We start from the raw sequence: 24,058 nt of genomic DNA, 5'->3' as shown, positions 1-24,058 counted from the left end.
CGCGCATCTTGTTTAGAATGAACTTGGCACGGATGCACGGCTTTAGCCACACATGTGTCTTCTGTTGACTGCATTTTAATGGTGAAAAACAGCCGCGGTTATTGAGGTTACGCAATCATATTCATAACTTCGAAATTCATTCACCGGAAGCTTTTTCGTACGCAAAAGTTGAAAATCGCAAGGGGGCGGGACCAGACGGTGACGTAGACGGCCGTACGAGGGTTAGATGGAACTTTCAATGCGGTGAATTCCCTGTATGTGCTTCGTGTCCGCAAGCGCTGTAGTACGGGTATTTAATCAGTGACGCCACAATCAGTGCCATTTACGCCGTACGAGATGAATTCCCTGTCCGCGAGGCTGGTCTTGGACTTGAACTTTGTCCTCGCAGTTGTTTTGGATGTGTGTTTGGCTGTTTGCTGTTTCTCGCTGGCAGCGACATCGTTTCTGCCTAATTTTATCTTTCTGACCGTGATTTCACGAATTGTGTGAAATTCGTCAATATTTTTCTTCGAATTTGTGATAAGATAGTTAATTGTTAATATGTGCCAGAAGACTATCGGGACAAGTCAGTGGTGCAGCTGATTGTTGAATTTTGCAATCGTTGTAGTCTTGACTCTGGCAGACGAAGTTTTTCGTTTTCTGAGGTTTCATGTTTGTCCATTTTTCCGGATCTTTTTGTTGCTGTTTTTTATGCTGTCTGTGTCATTGCGGAGTGGCTCTGATCGTGTCGCCTGCATCCATTGTTAACCATTGTTTTGTTATTGCTTGGAATATGCGTTATTTGCCCGAAGGACAGGTTAGTCATCCATATAACACACGGAAAGATGGTACTACTCGATTTATCATTTATTACAATAATCCTGAATCCACGTTAATTTTTACTGGTTTCTGATTTATCATGATTTATGGTTTTTTTGCAGTCTTTTTATTATTATTAAGTACTGATTGTTGTTAAGCCCGTGTTACTGTATTTAAGGATTTGAGGAGGGTGTAAAAGATTTGAGCGAAAACGAACTGTACATATTTCTGAACAAATTATTATTTTGTTCGATTGTGCAAAAATTAATAGTAAGTAAATACGTACCTAGATTGTATGTCTACGTTGCTGTGTAAATTAGGTTGCATCGGTTTATCAGTTGTAATTGTGCATTTTTGATATTTTCAGATTTTCTGCTCTAATTTTAACTGCATTCGATTCGTGTTCAACAGTTCATCCTTTGAAATAAGGCCGTACAGCATGTCATAATGTGTTAAACTTAAACGAGGTCGATGATGAATTTCTTGCTTGAGGTGAACTTACAATACTCGTACCAGCGTTCTCTGATGATTCCGATTGCAATAATTATTTAATACGCCGTCGTAAGTACCAGTAAATCGTACGCGAAGAGTTAAGTGTTTCCGGATTGAACTAACAATTGTCATCACAAATTTCGCCGTCAGGTTATGTCTTCGCCTCTTCGGACTCGTTGTCGCATTTGTGTGCGTTTGTTGCAGAATACAGATGCAGCTCTTGCGTTGCGGACAATCTGAAATTAGTGGGTAATGGTGTTTCTGGCGCTGCTGATTTTTTTAGCTGTATGGTTTTATCGATTCCCTTCGTGCTTTATTGCAGTTTGTGCTTTATTGCAGTTTGCAGACGCTAAAGCGTACTGCTGTATGGATTATTTGTTGTATTTGTGGATTTTTTTTGGGTTTTACGTGACGCGAGGTTTGTGTTTTATGTAAAAATTAGAGTAGTTCTAATTTTTTGGGTTGGTTCTGTAACACCACTTGTTGTTTTGCTTCGACAGTTTTTTTACTCGAAAGTGATTCATCTTCAAACAAAATTACGTATAAAAATTATGGATATTTTTTTTTCTATCTTCGGAGTTCAGCAGTTTATTGGTGCAGTGTTAGCCGATTGCACGTGCGTATCCCGTATTAAATTAAATAAATTAACAATTTTCTGTAGATAATTCTTACCGTTTTGAAACGATTACATTTGTATGACTGTATCTAAAGCCGATGTAGTACTATTTTTTTAACCTAAACATCATAGATTTATTTTAAGGTCTGATTAAATTTCGTTACATCGACGCTGCAACGAAATTCCCTGCATCCCCTGTGCGAAAATCACCAACTGGTGAGAATGGCGATCATATCCGCAAATTGGCATTTGGCATGGTTTCGTACCCTGGGATGTGTAAGCGCGATCGTTTCCCCGATAGTCATCAAGTCACTCACACACCCTGACTCATCCCGGTTCGGCCACGGTGCATGGGAAAGTGACAAGAAAACGCTGGGATACAACGCAGACGAAGGGTTGTGAACTTGTTAGGCTCGCTGGTCCAACAACCGGTCGGAGTGTGTATTGATTTTTCTTTGAAAAAAATCAAGAGCTCTCTCTCAGTCTCTCACTCTCCCAGGGAGTATTGCATTGCACCCGGCATCGACACTTGACAAGCCCATTTGCCAGTGTATCTCTCATGACAGCCCCGGGAACATCCCGCTGCAGCACGCAGATATATCCGACAGTGGAATTGTAGATTGCATAGTTTTGCTTCCGTTGTGCGCGTCGCGCATCGTTCGTGTTAATTACGCAAAGAGTTTCCTTCGGGGGTTTCTTAATTATTTATTTTATATCGGAGATCCTCGTTATCGCTGGAATTTCCGGTGAGCTCTTGCGCGCCGAAGGGCATGAACCATTAATTCTTAATTTTTTACTTTCAGAAAAATAATCTATAGAATTATTCTGAATCTTTTGAATTTTAAGCGTAATGATTTTAGGTATTTCGTATTGATGAATTAAATCACATTTTATGTTCTCATGCATTTTAGTATGGTTTTTAATTTTGTCTCCTGCTCGAAGAGAGTTTTGCTTCAATAACATATTTTTGCTTCAATAACATACAGTTTTGCCATTCGTTTTCTTGCTGTTTTTTTTTAAATTGACAGATTGGTTATATTACTGTATATTTTTGCATAATTATGCACTCATCTTCTTCTGTACGTATTACATTTAAATTACATAATAATATGTTTAGCCTGCGGTAAATCCGTGTTATTGTCTAGCGTAAAAGAATTACACGAAATCGCCAGCAGCGCAAAATATGTAGTGTGCTGGACGCTAATTGAGCCATCGTATTTTGCTGTTTTTATGCTGCAAAAGATTAAGCGTCCCTTGAGGACGCTGTGATTGCACATGCTCAAGGAATTGATTAGGCTTTTTGATTATTTGAACGATCGCGCCGCGGCGGCGGCCTTACCCACATTTTTTATAGGCCCACTAAAGACCGTATCACGCTCTGACCTTCAATGGCCGCGCTGTGGCCGTACATCACGTTTTTCCCAGTGCTTATTCTAAATTTAGCAAATATTTGCGTGATACGGCATTTGTCTCTAATTTCCCCATGCCGGCTCTGCGATCAGCAGTACCAGCATCCGGCAATTAATTATTGTTTGTCGGCGATGTCTTCATGCGCCATTTGATGTTCTCCGTGATGGCATGAATAGATCTCAAGAAGATTCTTTGGCACGGAAACGCTTTTTACTAACTCTTGACTTCCGGCGCGTCAAGAAATTTCTCCGTATTTGGTAGCGGTTGAAAAATTTATGGGGCGTGAATCATGCACGGCTGGAATCTTTAATCTCTTACCAATTTTGGAAAGTGTAATGATTAATCTTTTAAGCGCTCGGCTGTAATCCATTCTCAGAATTCCTTAAAGAATTTGTAGAAAATTTAATTAATCAGATATGCCGTTTTTTCTGACTGGAGGAAATTAAATTGTTCCTTATTAATTTAGCGATATTTTTAATTTAATACAGTGGCTTATTTTTTTTAAAAAGGCTATTTCTGCCACATATTTCTAATAAATTTTAAGACATATACTACAGAGTAGCAGTTACACATGAAAACGATTTGAGGATTTGGAGAGTATTACTAAAACAGTCTGAAGAAATTATTAGTTTTGTTGTTGTGAAGTTATAAAAAAATGTTCTGATTTAGTTTGTAGATTGATCATCGGGATTTGGCAGCGTGACAGGAAGCGTTGACACAGCCAGACATTGTCGAACCATGGCCTCGAGGGTGTCGTCGGTGAACGACCTCCTAGACGGCGGTGGCAGCACGGTCAGCAGCTCCAAACCGACCGACTACGCCACCGTCCAGAAGAAACTGACCAAAATCGAGCAGTGCATCGCCGACGAAGAGCACCGCCTCCAAACCATCCAGGACGACCTGATCAAACTGGGCATCGCGCCGCACAACGACCGCCTGCGGGCGCAGATGCGCCGCCTCGAAGAGGCCAACGACAAAGCCAGCCGGCATCTGGAGCAGTACAAGGTGAAGAAGCGCAAATACGAAAGCCTCCTGTTGCGGATGGCCGAGGAGAAGACGCGGGAGGCCGCCCACCGCGCCGCCTCCCCGCAGGTGGTCAAGACGGGGAGTGGCGGGCGGATCCTGGACGCCCTGATGCGCCGGGAGCGGCACAACGGGGAGTCGGGCGGGAGTGCGCGCAGTAAGGATTCCCGCGGGAGTCAAGGCGATAGTGCCGGGGTTGTGGGAGAGGGACAGGCGCTGAGCGTCCCCGGGGTGGTGGGTGGACGCGGAAGTGAAGGGGTCAGTGTCAGCTCGGTGGAGTCGGATAGTATGGAGAGTCAGCGGCGGATGAAGCGGGTGGAAGAGATCGCCGAGGTGGTCGATCAGCGGCTGGAGCCGCTGCGAGGGGATGTCGGCGAGTTGAAGGAGAAACTCGAACAGGTGAGTCGGTTTATCGTATGGATACTTCCAAAATATTTTGTTAAACTACAGATTAATGAATTTTTCGTAAATCTAGGTAGCAGTTGATTATTGCGGTGAGAGTTACGTTTGGACGTGAGGTTATAAAATGAATAACATCATTAAATTTTAGTAAATTGTACTTTTGCACACTTCCGGTGGATTCAGTCGCTCTCTTAATGTTTCTTTTAACTTTTCGCCCAGCTTTATTAATTTATTTAGTTCGATGAATCAATAAATAATAAATTTCTCTCATCGGAATTCGGAAATAAGATTCTATCATTCTGTTTTGTGTTTGTTTTACGAAAATAAGCGATCGTGAATCTGCATGCGTTCGTGATATCGTATTCTTTTTTTCGCTTCGTTTTTCTTTGCCGTAATTAATGTTGTTTAACTTTTTATAGATGCTTATTTGTAATTAATTATTTAGTGTTATTTCTGTTTGCTGTTTTCTACGCTCTTGTCGGCATTTATTATAATTTTTGTAAAAGGATTGAGTGGCCCAGACCGCAGACATATTTGCTTCGTTTATCTGCTTGGCTGCAACTCGGAACCGGTGTCGATTAGGGAATGCAGGTTTTGTAAATATTTTGTGGGCTGAACACGTGGTGCAGATGCGAAATGTATTTTGATGGTCTGGTTTGCATTTGGCGATAAAAGCATTTTTGTGGGTTAGTCAATATTTGCTCCGTCGAGAGTTATGGCAACCTTATGCGCGGCTAATGTAGTCGATCATAGTCATACACGTCTGTCTCGGCAGAACGCGAATAACGGACTCTGGAGGTTTGACCGGGAAAGGCAGCCGCTTTTCCCAAATGTCAACGTTCGCCTTTATCATGTTACTTTAATCGCTCATTGATTTTTCCAGGGGTGACGAAGAATTTTATTTTATATTGTGAAAGTGTTCTTTAAAACGCAAGTTATTATTTGCCTCAAAGTTTCAAAATGATTTATGCTTTTAATTGCAATGCTAACCACACGTCCATAAAATTAAATAATATTCAGAATTTATTTGAAAATGAAATATGAATTCGGTGTTGCGATTTAGTGCTTCGTGCAGTTACTTTTAAACATACTTGCTCGACAGCGAATTTATGATTATGTAAATTGTAATCATAGATTCATATGAATAAGTGATCTACGGTATTTTATTGTATAGGTTTCTTTTCCGGAAAGGCCATTTAATTCAAATTAAATTTGATTAAAATTATACATATGTAGTACAACATATTAGATCTGCTTTACTTGGTAATCACTAATTTTTAGAAATTTGGAGTTATAAAGTAGCGGCAGCGTAGTGCAAATATTTGGTAGAAATTCATCCAGATTGGTTTTTATTGCGTAAAACATGTCTCGCATTACGTTGTTTTACTTTGGCGTCTGGTCAATTATCGAAAAAACCACAAGGCTCTCGACCCATTCGAGGCCGGAGAATGAAAGTGTTTGTTGTTGTACAGCAATTTCCTCTGGCGCGTTAGAGCAGCTGTTGTTTGAGTGTTGTCCGCACTCCGCTGTATGGCGGAACATGTGATTTAATTTCCAGCGGAAATTGCTCGGCCATCGATTCTCACCGCTAATCGAAATTGTTTAAGGGTACGAGTACAGCTTTATGCGGTATAACGTCCGTTCTGCTATTGCCGCTGCTAAATCCTACTCGATTTCCGCTGGAATGGGATTTAGTACCGCGTTTTTGCTTTTTTATTTGTAGAAGTATTGATCCGTGCCGTGCCGTTCTAATTATTACGAATTTACGAGTATATTTAGAATTAATTTCCTGAATTATTGTGTGTTAGCGATGTTGATTTGTGTGAATTACTTATTTACCATTTACTTTTTTAGTTTTTTAAAATTAGCCAAAAATTAGCCAGTTTTTAAAAAATTATTCGGTCCGCTCTCTGAATTATTTAATAATTTATTTTTTAACATTTTTGTCGGCTAGAAGAGAGCTTTTTCGAATTTTTTTACTGTAGTTTGACAAAAATTGTTGCAGGGCTTCGTCGCCCCATTATCGTGCCAGCGTTAATGTTACTGGCATTAATTTGCTATCTGCGGCGCGAAAAATGACATTTCGGTGACAGGAATGTGGTTATGGAAGAATGCGTTTAAGAATTAACAAGGAAAAATGGCATTTTTGCCTGATTATGCAAGGCGCATCCATCAGGACGACGTGAATATGTGTCTGGTAATTGCATGCCGTGTGTGACACCAGATGCTCTCTTTTCTCACTACGATCTCTTGACATGACGCCGTTTCTTGTGAAATGGGGGAAATTTTGTGAATAATGTGGCCATGCTGTTGGCGCTAATGAGGTGTTTTGTGGTGAAAAAAATGCGAAAAATGCCCTTCACCAAATGGAAGAAATAATTAGATGAACTGTCGCGACGTGTGGATACTCGATAGTGTGGCGGGTGGAAGTTACAATGCATGTCTGGATGAATAAAAAGATTATCTGTAAATTGCAATGTGTGGAAACCGCCAGAAAAAAATTTTTCATTTATTCTTTATGACTTTATAAAACCCATTACAGTACTTAAACAAATATTTATGTTAATAAAATTCAGTATTATATACAGGAAATTTAATTGTGTGCCAATTTTATGGAGTTTATTTCTACGTAAAGATGCATTTGCAAATGTTGGGTTGCCAATCCCAAATCATTGCTGAAAGTTTGGAAAGAATGCTAGTGCTGAACGATACAGCGGAATATAAGGAAATGACGTAGTGCAGTGCCACCCTATCCTCTGACCTCTGTGTGCCAGCCAGGCAGTTTGGCATTGTGTCAGAAATTCAGAGAGTGCTGAAACAAGGAAAATTAATTAACATTTAATGTGAAATGTTTTTTTTTAAATAATCTTGTTTGCAGATACTGAAACTAATCGAGGAGAAGAAGAGTGAATGGGCGGAAGAGCGAAAGTCGACTGGCAACCAGATGGACGACATGTCGCGACGGTGCGGCTACGTGGAGGAGCAGATCCACGATTTGATTGAACTGCACCAGAAGGAGACCAGTGAGACCAAGACGTACCTGGTGGACACGCAGGACAAGATGAATTACATCTTCCACGAGAAGATCAGGGATATGAAGGACGAGATCACGCTGCTCAATACCCGCATACAGAAGATCGAGCACCGCCAGAAGGAAGACGAGGTACGTGCGCTTTCAGTCATCTATCGGAACATCAGTTAACGCTTGTTTCAAAAATGAATTCGTATTGCGAATTATTTAATTTAAATATGAATATGTCAGCAAAACCAAATACTGGATAGTTCAAACTAAAAAAAAACAAGTTTTGAAATTACTCACATCATATTCCATGAAACTGTCACACCGCTTGAGAAAGTTGATGTTATTTTTGTTGATGGATTTGCATGATCGAAATTCAGCGTATTAATAGGTGCAACACAATTTTTTATTTAATAACCGGAAACGTCGCTAACAGCAAGTCGAAGTTATTTTTTTTTTAATTAATAACTGCGGCCGTCGCTGAGTTAAAACTTAAACGTAGAAGTTAAAACAGTCATTTGAGAAAAATTAAAGAAAAATATAGGTTCGAACGGAAGCAGCCAAGATCGTAAGGAAAAATTCGGCAGTATTTTTTAAGTAAATAAATGCAGAGTCACGGACGTGGCTGAATCGAAAAAACGCAATATATACGCACGAAATTATGAAGAATAGTGTAACAATTGATAGAATATTTGGAAGAAAATCTAAAAAAAATTGCTGCAGGCATTAGCCCGGACGGAAGCGGCCAAGAGCGTGATGGGTGAAATGGCCTTCAAGTTGGTGGACTGTCTCCTTCTCCTCGGGCAGCTGGTGATAGCCGTGGTCGGGGCCGTGACGCAGTTCTTCCAGATGACCGCCGAGAATTCCACCCGCCTGGTCATCTTCCTCGTGGCCATCATCGCGATCCTCGTGCTGTGGCAGCTGCGCGGTGAACTGCCCTTCAACCAGGAAATTGGCCGCTGGCTCGTATCGTTGCGGCGGCCGCTGCGGCGGATGGTGTTCCGGTTGAGCGGCGGCTGGTTGGGGGATGCGCTGAACGACACCAGTGTGTTGTGAAAACGCGGAGAATAGTGTGGAGTTGGTGCGGGTGGAATGATGCTTTCCGAGAAATGGTCTGTGGATTTTTTCAGAGATTTATTCGCGGGTTTTCTGCGCGGTTTGTTTTCTCTTTTATTCCGTTTTCTCTCTCTCTGTCTCTTGTTTATGGAAATGCTCAAAGGAATTGTACTCTTGTCAAGTGTGTGGCTGGTTACGGGACGGCCCTGGAAATATTATGATGCGGAAAGCAGAAAATATTACGAGAATCGACATTAAAATCAGTGATGTCGTCTGCAGAGTATATTGCTGAATTATGATAATTTAATCTATTTTATTTTATTTTTCAGTTCTGATATCTTGTTGAATTTTCTAAACATGTTCCGCAGTTCGTATAGGAATGTTTTGTCTGTAGAGACGGAACCGTTATAGATAATTTCTGGACTGATGTTGTCTCACAGAGAGGAAGAAATTATTCTGCATAATTTACAAACGACCAGTACTTCAACAAACGATATTTCTGGCGCGACCGGTTTCAAAACAGAAATTTTTGATTTTAAATGATTAAACCTTCAAAATTGAAGGTCTAAATCATGAGCTTAATTTAAAAATTTCCTCATTAATTTTGACATCTGTTCCTCGGAATAGAAATAGTGGCATTTAATTTGTTTCGAAAATTAATGGAGAAAAAAATAGAACGGAAAGGCTTCGATAATGGAACACTAAATTCGATAATTTTAAATTTTAGAAACTTCATGAAATACCTTACGTATGGGCACATTTTATTAACTCCTTTCCATAATATTTTATTTTCACCTATCACTCCAGAACAGATAGTTTCCTATGTTTCCAGGATAATTTGAGCCTGCTGTAACCCGTGGTACCATGGTTATTGCAATGAGCGGCGGTCCGATGGAATGCAGAAAGACAACCGGCCGGTACGGCCACTGCCTTGCCAGCAGCGCGAACCAATCAAAATTGCGAAGCAACTCAACCAACCATTGAGAAGCGGGATAGCAATGAATCATTGAGCCAGAAGTCCACCCATTTTTTCCTTTCTGACCTGCCGTCAAAGCGTTTCCCAGCATTCGCAGTTTTCAGCTTTCCTGTTTCTAACATTTTGCAGTTTTCAGATTTTGGTTTCCCGTTTTTTCGTTGCCTATCGAATTGTTTCTTAACGTTTTAAATCTTACCTGTTTTTTTTTACGGTTTACACAGCTCAAAATGAATCGAAACTCTCCTCGCGGTAACCGAGGACGGTCGTTCAATGGGCGCCGTTCTTCGAATCAGACCCAGCCGAAATCCGACGTGAGTACCTCAGTGAGCGGAATATTGAGGCGCATCGTGCTGAAATCCCTGTTCGTCATAAGGCAGTTTGCTTTTAGACTACTGTAAATTAATTACTTGAGTCGTTATTTTCTTGCTCATTTTCTGTGAACTTTGTCCACCTGTTGCTTCTATCGCAATCGGTGGTTTCATCATCCTCCTGTGCCTAGTCAATCTCAAGCAATGTTTTTACGATAGGTGGAAGCGCGCCGGATGACGCCGAGCGGTCAGGCGAAGCCCTCGTCGCCGTTCCTACAGCGGAACAGCGTCTTCATTGGAAGACTGCCATCCACTGTAAGTGAAATACCGTCCGCTTGTCCTAGCTTGGTACTCCTGCTCTGTTTCGCGGCCGTCGCCTTATGAGACATGATACATTTTTTATGTCAGTTTTGTTACGTATGTTTGTTGAGGTGGTATAATCATGAGAATAATATTATTAAGTCGGTATTCATTGGAGATCGCTGAGCATTTGGCGCGCTCAGTACTTCACGTTTGGTCAAAATGATGTCGCGCGCTCAGTACTTCACGTTTGGTCAAAATGATGTCATTCTCACGCAGCAGTACAGAAGGTCAGCTCATGCGCTACGTTCTTTTGGTTCTTTGAGGCTCTAAGCGTGTGTCGGTTTTTGTAAAAACATTTTATAGACATTTGGTATCTTAATATTTTTTAACAAAATACGCCACCAATTACGTGTAGTGAAAAGTAATATTACATGTTCGAACAATTATGGTGACTGAGGAAAGTACACAGTTACTTAGTTGTCAGGGAAGAGCATGTGCTACTGGTATCAGTGAAATGCGGTGCTTAACAGCTTATTTATGCAGCTTTGTGTTTTTTTTTTGGCAGACCACAAAGGAACACATCGTGTCAGCGGTGCGGGACATCGCCAATCCCGCCAAGGTCGATGTTTATGCAAACCAGCACTGCGGGTGGAACGGGGTGCGTCGCCGGCACGCTTTCCTGGAGTACGGGTCATCAGCCGAAGCCCAGGATGCGATGAATAAAGTAAGTACTGCAAGTGTTAATTTAACTTATCATTAAATTTAAATGATGTTATAAAAAAATTGTAATCATCATCGTGGTAATATTTATTAGTTTATGAATTTTATGAATCAGTTTTTTCTTGCATATCAGGGAAAAGTAACGTAGTGAGTCCGCGCACAAAACCAGCTTCTCGCTGCAACTTTTACGTCGTCCCGTTATTTTGAATTCTGACCAGTTTTTTTCCTCGGTGATTTCGAATTTTAACGTTTTATGTACGTACTCTGTAACTTGGCACAAACATAGCCAGAGAAATTATAAAATATTTGAAATATGGTTGGAACTTGGGAGGCCGAAAATTCAGAGATTAATTATCATAATCGCATGCCGACAGTAGGGAAGCAGTGCAAAATTTGGTTTTGAATTGACGATCTTCCGTTCATGTTTCGGTTAGAATTAGTTCTGTAATTAATTTTTCCATTACTGCATCAGTTGTCCTACTTCAAAATGTCCAATTGTATTCACGAAATTAGAGGGCGGAAATTAAGTGAATGCATTAACGTCAAATCTGCGAAAAACTTGCTTGCTTTGTCCACTGACTGCACTCCCTCTGTTTTGCAAATTTCAGTCAACTCCCGCGCATAACCGCTTATAAAGGCGAACTGCGCCGACTCACTTGTGCAGCCGATATGGATGCCACTAATTGATTACTTATTTCTACCTAACAAACTTATCGTATAACTTTTTAAGTTGTGCAGCCGTGTTAAATGTGCACTACATTTTCGTGCTTGCGAAATACAAAGTTGAATTACAATGAAGTGATTTTCTGGCTCAGCGGTAGTACAGTAATATAGTGCTTATGCGGCTTATATTTATATACTAGGGAATTCATTGTACAATTGTATTGCTTTTTAGTTGATGTGCTGTAAGCTGGTGATTAACGGAGCCGGAAACCTGCACATTGGTCCGGCCTACCGGAAGAGCGTCTCGCCTGGTAAGGTATTGTCGGCGGCAATATTTCGTCCAGATTAAAGCAAATTATCATTTTTGCTACTCGTAGCTCGTATGTGAAGTTTTCCCACGCTCCATGTTGGCTAACTCCGTACCATTTTCTACTAATTACCGTTGATCTTGAGATTCATTGCGTGTTTTTCTTGTAGCCGGACAAGGAAATTCGCCGGGAGCATCGTCAACGGGACGCCGCAGCAACGCTGCTGCCCCACAGTCGCCGACGTCGACCGCGCAAGGATTGGCTGGGGAATCGGGTCCGTCCAGTTCGTCGAGTTCGGACATTGTACGTAGAGCCCGATACCCGGACGGCTAATTCGTAGTTGTATTTTATAAGCTCGGCATCTTCGACACGTTATATTGTGCAACTCATCATATGTGAAACAAGTTACGTCTGTTGACTGTCAGTCAGTATAGGTAAAGCTGTGCTTTTAACAGGGTTATTACGCATCGCCGGGTAGTTCATCCAGCGGGATTCCGACTAACTGCAGCTACTCCCCTCCCGCCCCTCCTCTGGTCATGACCACGATGCCCTTCCCGGTGATGGGCGCCAACGGGCTGGTGCATGTGCAGCAGTTGGTTTTGAACAGTTTCGGTTGCTGGGTTCCGGTCCCGGGTCTGACGGTCACCTACCAATATGATGTAGGTATCTATCAATGGCTGTTTTTTACGTTTGAATCGTCTTAAGCGGCGAATTACTGTAGAAATGCGGATTAACTGTTTCATAACACGCACTATATACGGAACTTGACTGCAAACCATAGCATTCACTGGCATTGTGTTTTAACCGTGTAATTTAATTTTTCAGGAATATAGAAGAAATTTGGAGCAGTACGCCCAACCTGGATACGGCACAGTAGCTCCGGTGCAGCCCTACTACGTAAACCAGTGGAACCCGGTTCAACAAGTGAGTTGATATAATTGTAGTTTCGGATGTATAATTCTGGGTATCCTGTAGCATGCCAATGCATGATGATAAAAAATGGTGGCTGTAATTGTTAAAGATTTAATCAGTGGGTGTGTTGATTAAACTCTTGCACTTCATAACAATTCTTATAATCCTTGAACGACGATGTCAGTCAGCTTATAAAGCAGCACATGTACAGTGTACGCAAGTTGTAAAAGACAGTATATTATTAGGTGGACATTAATACTAATTTGTTAATTTACAGGGTGGCGGTGGTGTTCCCGGCGGCATGAGTTATGGTGGCTTTTATCAGCCTGCGCCTTTCCAGTGTGCGCCGCCGGCTGGTTTCGGCTACAACATGCCGGTTTACGGTGTTCCCGTTGGGGCTTATTAATGGGTTTTGTTCCTCCCCGGTCATGCTGCCGCGGTGTATACACCGGTATACCTTTGTATTATTTATTGTTTCCATCCTGTGCCATATGTCTCTTGCCGAATTTTTGTATTAAAATGAATCAGTCCACAGTCGTACGTCATCAGCTGAGAAGTAATAATTATCACAGCAATGCATAAACACCATGCAAGACACTAGACAGAACGCTGAAACGTAAAAGCAACTGCGCATTTTGTGCTCTTTAGAACAGAACACTTCCGTATCCCGGGTAAATCATTTGCCCCCAAATATAGATGCAAACTTAATATGTAAACTCCCCTCCTTTGCATTTATTGCCACTGCCAGATGGCCCATGATGCCGCCTATGCCTGCGCATAAAAAAACGGGAATCGTAACTGTTAAGTTGAAAATACGGGTATGCTCACAGTAAAATTACGGTGTATAAAACTACCAGTGGGTGGTGAGTGCATTTCACATCACAGATTTTCACAGCTGACAAAATACACAGCATTTCAAACATTTGCGTTATCCACAAAAATTATTATTGTTGAAACATACTATAGATACTACTAAATGCGTACTACAGATACAGCTGAACAGAATATCTATAGAAGTATTTTGTAGTAGTATAGCAATAGTTTGTATAAGTATATTGTAGGTCAATTGTGTAACGAATTATATATATTGTAGATTGCATAATTGGCTGACACTGCCTGAAAATAAGCAGAAATAATTAGCTTTGCTCGAGTCTCGAGCGTCCGCACGTGGAAGTTTCCAGATGTTGTCCAAGCAGCTAGGTCACGAATATCTCCGAATGGCGGAAAATAGGTAGATACCCAAGCGGGTCATTGCACGTGCAGACGTTGTTGTTATTTGTTGTTTTCCGTGACCATTTAGTATGCGTACGCAAAGAGTAATGAGCGTATTATAAAGACTATAAAAGCAATCTTAAGCATACAGAACAATCATTAAAATTCTTGCGATCCTAAAACTTCTTACTGTTGAATCCGATATTATTAATTTCGGCATCATGAACAGTATCATCAAACTAATTGTCCTGACCGGCATTGTGGCAGTTGTTCATGCCGGGCCGGTCCATCGACAAAACGCTCCCGATCTCCTTGCCCCGCCGCCCGCTAACGCGACAGGCGGCGCACCGACCGGAAACGAGCAGCCGCACAGCGAGCCGCAGCCAGCTCCCGCCCAGACCGGAAGCAGTCAACCGGCAGCGGCCCCGCAACCGTCCGGGCAGCAGAGTGGAAACAGTCAACCGGCCGCCGGAAGTCAGCAAAACAGCGGTAACCAACAGCCCGCCGGGCAGCAGGATAAGTCCGGCGATAAATCCGTGGCATCACAAATTCAGTCCAACGTTCCCGGGATGCCATCGCAGCAGTTTGCCGCCATGGGTGTCCAGGATTAATTTTGTGAGCGCAGTCTGTGATAAATTTTGTGACAAAACAAATTGTTGCCCTATTTTCTTTTGTAAAGTATGTTGTTTGTTTATTGATCGTATCGACCTTAATAAAACGAACAGAAAGTATACGTAAGTCCGCACGTGTTTCTGCTGTCAAGCGTTACGATTTGCTTTTACACGTGCAGTCTGCCGGCCGATTCTCGTGTACGCAATAATTCCGTTTTTACCTTACGAACAGAAGGTGTAGATTGAATTGTTTACCGAAACCGCCGTTTACCGAAACCGGCGCCACTTTTCCGCTACTCGCAATTATCGGATCATAACAAATACACGAGCACGAAAACCTAAAACTGACATCAAACGTTCGCCGTATTTAATATCGATGGCGAATACAAGGACAGGTACATGTTGCCCAACGGGAGCAAAAGCTCGAAAAACAACATGCGGTAAATACATACAGATACGTCTGTTAATGCTTGCACAATTGCAGTTGAATTCCGGTAATTATAATGTACTTAGTACAGTAAGCATATACGTAGAATGGCCGCACGACCGTTTGATTGAATGACAATCGCACGGGAATCGTTAAAACTTACAAGTTCGGTAAATATTATATTCAATAGAAGCTCTGCAAATCGCTCTGTACATGGTCTGTACAATACATCGTATAATTAATATATAGATATTGTACTTATTCGTATGCAAATGTATCTAATTTGCTGCAGTAGGCCAGATTCTAACGCGGCAGGTCAGATCACAACATTCTAAGTTTTTTCTGTAATTATCGAACCACTTATCAAATCAGTTTTTATCACGTGAACTTTGATGAATAACGAATTACGAGGAAATTCAACAATCTATGAGCGGCGTCGTGCATTCAGATTCTGATTAGCGATGCTTTGCACATTTCTTGACCTTTGCGCGGTCCGCTGCCCCGCACCGACATTATGGTCCCGGTTGCGCAGCAGTCGCTTTTGCGCAGCCGGCGCCACTTTTCCGCTACTCGCAATTATCGGATCATAACAAATACACGAGCACGAAAACGAATCAAACGGACATCCCGACGGGCACGGCAGCGGTCGGCAGGGCGTCGTCGTCCAGGGCGTAGTCGTCGTCAACGGGTATTGCGCCGCCGCCGAGTTAACGCTGTTACTGACACTAACCCCCGTCCCGTTGGCGGTGATCTGGGAGGTGCCCATCAGACTCATGCCGTTGGTGTTGTCCCCGTGGCTCTGGTCGTTATTAGTGAGGACCCCGGTGGCGGCATTCCCGTTGGAGTTGGCGCCGCTGTTCCCGCTGAACACCGGCGGCCGGGTGTCGGCAACGGGACTGATGGTTACCCCGCTGTTGGCCTGTCCGCTGATGGACAGGGAGGTGCCGGTGCCGTTGTTCATCGACTGGCTGTAGGTGGAGGGGAGGCCGTTGGGGAAACCGGATTGGGTTTGGCTGTTCAACTGCATTTGGCCGTGCGAGACGGCACCGCTGCCGTAAACGTTACCGGTGCTTCCGGGGTCCGGGCTACCTGTACGCGGGGCGCAATTACGCAATGTTTATGGTCGAAAGCATTCCATGCATATATCATATATTATATTTTATTTAATCACCAAAGTTATGAATTAATAGGCATACGCGTCAACTTTACAGTGCATGTATTGTACACACAAACACGTACACACGTACGATATAAAGACGTACTACAGACGCTCGGCTTCTAACGTAAAGGTAATTAATATTAAAATATAATTAAATTATGTCCAATGGGGATGAATAATCAGATTAATATCGCCACATATGGCGAGCAGAAGCCGGTTGAATGTCAGCGGTTACCGCGGTATTGATTCCACTCATACAGCTGCGCAACCGGAAACAGCCACAATGTTTATATATATCGCTCCTTATTTGAATTATTTCTACCATAGTGTTTTATTCCATACTGGTGCGAATTTGATTTTGCACCACATTTCTGATTGTGGTAATAATAGAGTTGTAGCAAATATGTACAAGAAAAAACTTACGTGAAGGCGGAGGTGACGGAGGGGGTGGAAGAAATGCGGGAATGGCACAATGGACTGCGCCCACTAGCGCTGCGATAAGGAAATGCGAGATTATCTGCATGATACCAACGGTGACGGTCACGATTCTCCCGGGAAAATTGATAATAATAGTTTCTACGCTGTCCCTGGTTTGAACGACGAAAATTAAAATTGCACTTTGGTAACTGTACGCTCTGTACTCTAAGGTAGTCTGTGGCAGTAGTTCAACGGTAGATTTTCCCTCTTATGTATTTGACGCATTACTGTGCTCGGATAATTCATTTTCAAACGGAAATGCGATGTCTTTTATGCAGGATTTATAATTAAGCCAAACGTTTTTATAGCATACTGACCTGTAATGTTACGGTTGCCCTTCTTCCGTGGGTATTCTATATAGTGGAATAACTGCGCCGTAATTTATAATCGCGCACTACCACTTCCTCGTCGGACTTAGTAAGTGATGCATAATTTATTTGGGCAAATTAATGTTACAATGCGGTACGATTATGCAAGCGAATCATAATAATAATACGGCAGTTGTTATAATTTGACATGCTTCGACGCCAGGATTGCTTATCTGGAAAAGCTGCACAGCGTAAACTAAACTAGCGAAGGCACCAATTTTTGCTTTTCCATCCTTTCCGGTTGGTCCGCACTGATAATGCGCAGTGTCGCATTCGATCGTTCAGCTCCCCATTACGATTACATGTAACTGCTGCAATTGCATCCACAAAACGGCTTCCAGCAACGCAGTGATTTCCAGTGGCATTTTCTGCGGCACGAATGGTACAGGCATTCTTGGCGTTGTTCTATAACTTTGGCTCGGGGTATCGTATCTGGGGTCAACCGTTGACATGTACAAGTAGTAATCCATACGAGTATTGCTATGACGATTAGAACCGGTGTGTGACGGATACAGGGTGTGTTTTCTGTCCCCTTTGCCTCGCTCACTTAAACGATCGACCTCCTGCTTGTTTCTGTGCGAAACCTGGCCTTGATGCGTAAGTAGCCAGCAATACCATCGTCAGCATCCGTTATCTTCAGGTGAACGTCATGCACCTGACGTGGTCAGAGGGGATTGCCGATGCCGGGAAGCAGCACCGCGGTCATGCGGTGCACCGTGCAGGGAACATGTACATACTGACGGATAGTCTGGCACTGTAGTAGTCGCGGACTGTGGAAGGTTACTGTACTGTGATAATTGCTGTTTCACCTTGACTTGAACTGACAGATCGTCCGTTTGCTGTCGGAGTATTCTATGTACTTACTAGGTAACACAATATAAAATAAATGCATATCAACAGTATAGTACTGTACAACTACAATTGGTTAAAAAAAATTTAATATTGTTTCTTATTGAAATTTGATTGAATATTGTGGATCCGTAATATAGACACAAGTCATACTTAGAGTAGTATTCATTACAATGCTGCATAGTCAGGTACTATCGTACAGTATCAGAGTATCTGTCCTTGTATTGTACAATACTGTTCGTCATTTCTTTATTAAAAAATGTCGGTAATATGCAAATGCTTAATTGAATATTTGCTTTTCGGTTCAGAAGCAGCACTTTTGGAAACAAAATCTTGATTTTCGCATAACATGACCTTTTCCTGCATTATGTTGCATACGAACTTCTGCAAGCAAGTGGAAATGTGTTGAAAGCCAATTACCTAATTTGCACGACAATTGCAGGCACCGGTAAATTTGTACATAATAATGTTCATTTTGACCTCTGTTTGTATTTATATACGAAACTAATGCTGTAATGTTTATTGTAATTGATAATTCATAGTCCGGTACTTCGCTGACAGTGGAATTTGATACATCATGCTGTACAAATCGATTAATTACGTGGTTAGCTATGTCGGTTCAGTGGTCGCAACCTTTAATCTTTTCAGATAACAAAGACAATCTGTCATGTACATTGTATTTGACGAATTATGAGCTGTTGGTGTTGTACATTGTGGTGGACATGGCCACTCGTTTGTCACACTCCCGGCAATTAATTGTTGTAATTCATTATTACTAATGACAATCAAAATGGCAGCATAAATTTCGTTGTGCCAATTATATGGTAAGATAAGTAACATATCAAAGTAAAGTTAGTAAACATATCGAAATACGCCGGGGCTTCTTCCCACAGCACAACGTTACCATTACACAGCGACAAATGGCCGTGGATGTTTCGCGTCGGAAACGACCCGAACGGGTCATTGCACGCGTATCGCGCTGCCCTTTTCTTGATCTAACCCACGACACATACGTCATGTTTGCGCTTCCACTCATACATAAAAACTCGGAAAATGTAAAAATATTTTTAGCAGATTTTTGGTATTGCATATGAGTGGTTCACAGGCACCGAATATGGCAAAATTTTACGCAGTTACAATCGCCGCCGTATTATGTCTGGCCGCATCCGTCCAGACGCGAGTGCATCGAATGAATACTCCGCGGATGAATTTTGATGCGGATACCATCACCGATCTGCCGATCTTTCTGGGAATAAGCCAACCGCGCGGTACGACTAGTATTGATAACACTGAAAACCGCCAGTCTCCGGGTGACCTTTCGGGTATCGGGCAACAAATCAGTAATCAAGTGGGACAACAGGTATCGGGACAAAATGGCAGTGGTCAGCAGATTAATACGGGATCTGGCAGCGGTACTAACGGAAGTGGGCAACAAACCAATACTGGCTCAGGTAGCGGTACCAATGGAAGTGGTCAGCAAACAAATACTGGATCTGGCAGTGGTACTAATGACAGTGGTCAGCAGATAAATACTGGATCTGGTAGCGGTACCAATGGAAGTGGCCAGCAGACAAATACTGGCTCAGGTAGTGGTACAAATGGCAGTGGTCAGCAGACGAATACTGGATCTGGCAGCGGAACTAATGGAAGTGGCCAGCAGACCAATACCGGTTCTGGGGGATCTGGTGGTGGTACTAACGGTAGTGGCCAGCAGATTAACACAGGTTGTGGCAGCGGTACCAACGACAGCGGTCAGCAAATCAACACGGGATTCAACTGTGACAATGGTCAAAGCGGAAGCACTCAGCCCAGCACAGGGCAGACTGGAGGCAGTCAGACAGGTGGACCGTCTGTAACCACTCCAGCCAGTACAGGCCAGCCCAGCAGTAGTCCGACAGCTGCCCCTCCTCCCGGAAGTGCTCAACTTAGCACAGGGCAGCCTGGAGGTAGCCCGACAGCAACGGGACCGTCCGGAAGTACCGAGCCAACTACAGGACAGCCTGGAAGCGGTCAAACTGGTGAACCAGCAAGTACTCAAGCTAGCACAGGTCAGCCCGGAGGCAGTCCGACAGTTAGCGCTCCTCCCTCCGCTACTCAACCTAGCACAGGGCAGCCTGGAAGCGGCCTGACAGTTACGGGACCCTCCGGAAGCACTGAACCCAGCACAAGCCCTCCCGGAGGCGGCGTGACGGTTACTGGACCGCCCGGAATTACGCAGCCCAGCACAGGGCAGCCTGGAGTGGGTCAGACCGTCACTGTACCGTTCGGGGGCACTAAACCTAGCACAAGTCAGCCCGGAGGTGGTCCCCAGTTAGTCCACCCAACACAGGGCAACCGGGAGGGGGTCAGACCGTTACGATGCCACCTGGAATTACGCAACCGAGCACAGGACAGCCTGGAGTTAGTCAGACGGTTACCAGCCAGCCCGGAGGTGGTCAGACAGTTACCCCTCAACCCGGAGGTGGTCAGACGGTTATCGGCCAGCCCGAAGGTGTTCAGACAGTTCCCGGACAGCCTGGAAATGGCCAAACAGGTATGCGGCCAAGTGAACCCAGCACGGGTCAGCCTGGAGGTGGTCAGACAGGCGGTGGACAGACAGGAATGCAACCGAGCACTGGTCAAGCTGGGACTCCTCAACCGGCAACGGGCCCGCAACTCGCAGACCTGTACCCAAACTTTTACCATCCTGCATATATGCGACTAGGTGGATAACCGTGGATGGTGATGAGCCACTGATGACCGTAACGTCTCACTGTGTCAGTGCTATATTCAGATATACTAATCCCACTGCAGAGAAATCCACGCACACACTATCAGCAGGCAGAACGGTGTGCGTAAGAGAGGCTATTTTGGTTTAAGTGTGGTCGCTTTTTTGTTTCGCCTGCAATATTGTTGTTTTTGCGATCTCTACTTTTACTGACAAAACAAAGTACTCGTACATGCGGCAATGCGTGGTACACGTATTTAAATAAAATGTCTTTGTGCCCTGGAAGAGCCTTATGGGACACTTGAAACTGTGGACAAGTGCGGCCAGCTGACGTTACAACAAACTTATGTTTGTACTTAAATTTAGTTTAAATTGAGCTAGATGTAGAACATTTTATGATTATGCTGTCGTCAAAAATTAACTTTTTTCACCATCAGATTAAAAATTGTCCACCATAAAATTTTTATAACTCTCGTGCAGAGTACTACAAGCAAACATCGTGCAGAGTGCAGAGTAGTACAAGCAAACATCCAGTATTCCTGAACAACGGTGGCTGCCCAATGTCGCGAATAAATCAAGGAATACCCATACTTAAAATTAATAACAGAAGTATACGTAACGATTTTATTACATTATTGCCCGCTACAGCCACGACAGAAAAACGGCACTAATTCTTTCGCTAGCCACAAAACAAAACACGAACATTTCGGCGGTGATCGTTTAAACAGGCGCGAGCGATGCAAGGATGCCAAGAACAGTCTCAATCACTACGAGCAGAGCAATAGTTTCGGGTGGCGCAGTACACACTTTACACAGGACACCATTCCACTGTACTCGTCTCTTTCGCGCTCTACTCCTTCCAGCGTCCCTTCTCGTAGTCCCATTTGCTGCCGATGCCGTCGATGGCGCCCACACGCATATCGATCATGTATTTCAGCATCTTCAGACGGTTCTCGTCGCTGAACGAATCCGGCAGCGGAGGATAAACTGCAACACAAAACACATCGTTTTTGAGGAAATAAAATGGACAACGAACAGAACACTGATATATTATCAAGTCGAAGCAATCAGTTACCATTAGAACAAAAAACGATTAATAAATTTTAGCGAAATGCATAATCACAACCTAGAAACCATGTATCCACAAGATGCATAATAAATTACAAAAGAAAAACTTTGGGTATTAATCGAATATCATTAGCCTTGGTATTTCCGGTATGGTATCAAGAAAGGAAAGTAAAAACGAAAAATTAAACCGTTAATGTGAACCTGAACATCCAAGCCACATATTGACCATTACACTCCTTTCAAAAGAGGCAAATAAAAACACTAACCTAATATTTTAATAAATAAAGCAGTACGTATTACAGTATTACTATGTATCAGTAGTATATCGGAAACACTTTCGCAATCGTAAGGCGCACAGCAAGCATGGCTAATTTCGCCAAGTCAAGATAAACTGATCTGAAAAATAGCAAATGTTTGATTTGACTTACTCTTCTTCTGGAGAATAAAGAGCCACAACGCCAGCGATATCCAGAAGAAGAAGATGCCGACCATGCTGCGCCAGTAGCCGAGAGGAGCGCTGAATTCCGCAAAGGTTTCGCAGTAGTTGTAGCGGTACAGCTCCTTCTTCTCCTCCTTGGTCAGCTTATGCCAGTCGCCCTTCTCCTTGTTAACCAGTTCGCGGTAGCGGCCATCCGGCTCACGGAATCTGTAAGAGTACAACCAATCAATTAAAGCCTTTCCAACAGAAACCATCTTAATTTCAATATGTGCCAGCGAGACTGCAGCAATAAGCTGCAAGCATCGCAAAACATACGCCAGATTCATCAAAGAGCAACCTGACAACAACATTACAAAACCTGGTACTGTACAGATTGTAACAACGAGCGTAAAAGCGAGATAAAAAGCCAATATTTAATCAATTTTTGAATTTCTTATTTCATATACTCTGTAGATCTGAGACACCAGGCTACCGAGACAGTTCAGAGCACCCAGATAACTTTCAAGAAATAAGCAATGTAACACTTAACAGTTCACTTTACTCAGAAGCAAATTCAATACAAGAACGCAAGCTTCGCGTATAATTCTCGGATAATATACCTTTTTATAGATACTTAGTGTCAAATTCAGGTAATATGGTGTGTCAAATAAAGTGCAGCAATGAGCAGATAAGGCGCAATTCTGATGAACCTGACGATCTCAATTGTAACGTGAACACCAAATACAGTGCAGCCTATTTTATTATCAAACCATAAATTTTTACGGATGATCATCTTTTTACCGAACTACAGAATGTTGAAAATACTTATATTCTGAAAATAGTTGAAATAGCGCCGGATCTGCCTATGAGGGATACCTAATGCCTTTCTAGCAGTAAGTACCTGACAGCGGGGTAGGGCCAGATGTAGCTGTCCCCGTAGGTAGGAACGCCCGCCCATCCGTAGCCGACAATCTCGCGATTCCCGATAAACTCCCGGTACGGCGGCACAAACGGATGATGCGCGTGCTGGTCCTCCACGCAGACCTCCCCCGATGGATGCTGGAGGGTGGCCGCGTGCGAGGCCAGACGCGTGTGACGCAGAAAGACCACACTGGAAAAGCGCTGCACCTGCTGCGGTACAGCGCGCAAGAAATGCAACGACGTCATCGCGGAACGGTACGTCTCTTTATGCCACGATCACAATAAAATCCTGCAAAAAAATCCCACTTTAACTTAGTCGATGTGCAATCAAAGGGAATTCCAGAAACACAAAACGCAAGTGTTCGTGAATCAACCAAGCACTTCTATCCAAAGTGAGCTAATTTGCCAAAGAATATTAATGCTCAAGATTGTCGCGCCATGTTATTATAACGCAGATTAACGTAGTCGATACAGAGAACTGAAACGACAGCGCACGATTAACAATAGCACCCTGACAACGAATCTGATCCAAGCGACCCACACAGAGTTTCCGCGCACACGAGCTGCTGGAATGGCTTCCTTACCTTTATACACAGCTAATACCTCATCGGATCATCCAAAAAATATAATCTCTTCACAAAACAGTCATCCAGAGTTCTAGTTCTTCAGATTTAAAGGAGCAACAACATACGATTAAATTTGGCTCGAAATACGGCAGAGCCCCAAATGTTACGAGCCCGACCGAACAGCAGAAATGTGCACATGGTGTCACAAATCATGTAACACTTGTTGTCAGCCCCCGAGTAGTCCGTAACGTTACTACAGTTTTGACTGA

General features: G+C 43.1%; 4 protein-coding genes across 4 annotated transcripts; 2 read left to right on the top strand and 2 right to left on the bottom strand.

Moving 5' to 3' along the window:
* The first annotated feature begins 423 nt into the window (after positions 1–423).
* On the top strand, positions 424–9,092 carry LOC129596446 (transmembrane and coiled-coil domains protein 1-like). Its single transcript, XM_055493726.1, has 4 exons — positions 424–796; positions 3,986–4,738; positions 7,620–7,904; positions 8,484–9,092. Exons 2-4 carry the CDS (start codon positions 4,055–4,057, stop codon positions 8,814–8,816), a joined length of 1,302 nt encoding a protein of 433 aa, XP_055349701.1. The 5' UTR covers positions 424–796; positions 3,986–4,054; the 3' UTR covers positions 8,817–9,092.
* Positions 839–13,533, top strand: LOC129596454 (uncharacterized). Its single transcript, XM_055493730.1, has 11 exons — positions 839–1,068; positions 1,166–1,708; positions 2,051–2,343; positions 9,649–10,103; positions 10,320–10,415; positions 10,969–11,127; positions 12,019–12,097; positions 12,264–12,397; positions 12,550–12,753; positions 12,920–13,018; positions 13,284–13,533. Exons 4-11 carry the CDS (start codon positions 10,020–10,022, stop codon positions 13,410–13,412), a joined length of 984 nt encoding a protein of 327 aa, XP_055349705.1. The 5' UTR covers positions 839–1,068; positions 1,166–1,708; positions 2,051–2,343; positions 9,649–10,019; the 3' UTR covers positions 13,413–13,533.
* Positions 13,534–15,644: 2,111 nt separating this feature from the next.
* On the bottom strand, positions 15,645–17,060 carry LOC129598090 (uncharacterized). Its single transcript, XM_055495844.1, has 2 exons — positions 16,839–17,060; positions 15,645–16,345 (listed from the first exon to the last, which is right to left on the bottom strand). The coding sequence occupies exons 1-2, from the start codon at positions 16,936–16,938 to the stop codon at positions 15,681–15,683; spliced, it is 765 nt and encodes a 254-aa protein (XP_055351819.1). The 5' UTR covers positions 16,939–17,060; the 3' UTR covers positions 15,645–15,680.
* A 4,366-nt stretch (positions 17,061–21,426) lies between these two features.
* Positions 21,427–23,959, bottom strand: LOC129595091 (cytochrome c oxidase subunit 4 isoform 1, mitochondrial-like). The gene is made up of 4 exons (XM_055492008.1): positions 23,808–23,959; positions 23,204–23,512; positions 22,313–22,530; positions 21,427–21,803 (listed from the first exon to the last, which is right to left on the bottom strand). The coding sequence occupies exons 2-4, from the start codon at positions 23,467–23,469 to the stop codon at positions 21,667–21,669; spliced, it is 621 nt and encodes a 206-aa protein (XP_055347983.1). The 5' UTR covers positions 23,470–23,512; positions 23,808–23,959; the 3' UTR covers positions 21,427–21,666.
* Between the last annotated feature and the right edge of the window lie 99 nt (positions 23,960–24,058).

The sequence above is a fragment of the Paramacrobiotus metropolitanus genome, unplaced genomic scaffold, assembly GCF_019649055.1.
Source record: "Paramacrobiotus metropolitanus isolate TYO unplaced genomic scaffold, Prichtersi_v1.0 Parri_scaffold0000003, whole genome shotgun sequence".
In the NCBI taxonomy this organism is placed as follows: domain Eukaryota; kingdom Metazoa; phylum Tardigrada; class Eutardigrada; order Parachela; family Macrobiotidae; genus Paramacrobiotus; species Paramacrobiotus metropolitanus.
This window is presented reverse-complemented; position numbering and strand designations above follow the sequence as displayed.

Excerpts from the sequence above, each read along its gene's own strand:
- LOC129596446 (XM_055493726.1), top strand. The coding sequence starts at position 4,055 with ATGGCCTCGAGGGTGTCGTCGGTGAACGACCTCCTAGACGGCGGTGGC. Across the intron at positions 4,739-7,619 it reads TGAAGGAGAAACTCGAACAG|ATACTGAAACTAATCGAGGA; the intron begins GTGAGTCGGTTT and ends TCTTGTTTGCAG. Across the intron at positions 7,905-8,483 it reads ACCGCCAGAAGGAAGACGAG|GCATTAGCCCGGACGGAAGC; the intron begins GTACGTGCGCTT and ends AAATTGCTGCAG.
- LOC129596454 (XM_055493730.1), top strand. The coding sequence starts at position 10,020 with ATGAATCGAAACTCTCCTCGCGGTAACCGAGGACGGTCGTTCAATGGG. Across the intron at positions 10,104-10,319 it reads AGACCCAGCCGAAATCCGAC|GTGGAAGCGCGCCGGATGAC; the intron begins GTGAGTACCTCA and ends TTTTTACGATAG. Across the intron at positions 13,019-13,283 it reads AGTGGAACCCGGTTCAACAA|GGTGGCGGTGGTGTTCCCGG; the intron begins GTGAGTTGATAT and ends GTTAATTTACAG.
- LOC129598090 (XM_055495844.1), bottom strand. The coding sequence starts at position 16,938 with ATGCAGATAATCTCGCATTTCCTTATCGCAGCGCTAGTGGGCGCAGTC. Across the intron at positions 16,346-16,838 it reads TCCGTCACCTCCGCCTTCAC|GTAGCCCGGACCCCGGAAGC; the intron begins GTAAGTTTTTTC and ends CCCCGCGTACAG.
- LOC129595091 (XM_055492008.1), bottom strand. The coding sequence starts at position 23,469 with ATGACGTCGTTGCATTTCTTGCGCGCTGTACCGCAGCAGGTGCAGCGC. Across the intron at positions 22,531-23,203 it reads TGGCCCTACCCCGCTGTCAG|ATTCCGTGAGCCGGATGGCC; the intron begins GTACTTACTGCT and ends GTACTCTTACAG. Across the intron at positions 21,804-22,312 it reads CTTTATTCTCCAGAAGAAGA|TTTATCCTCCGCTGCCGGAT; the intron begins GTAAGTCAAATC and ends TTTGTGTTGCAG.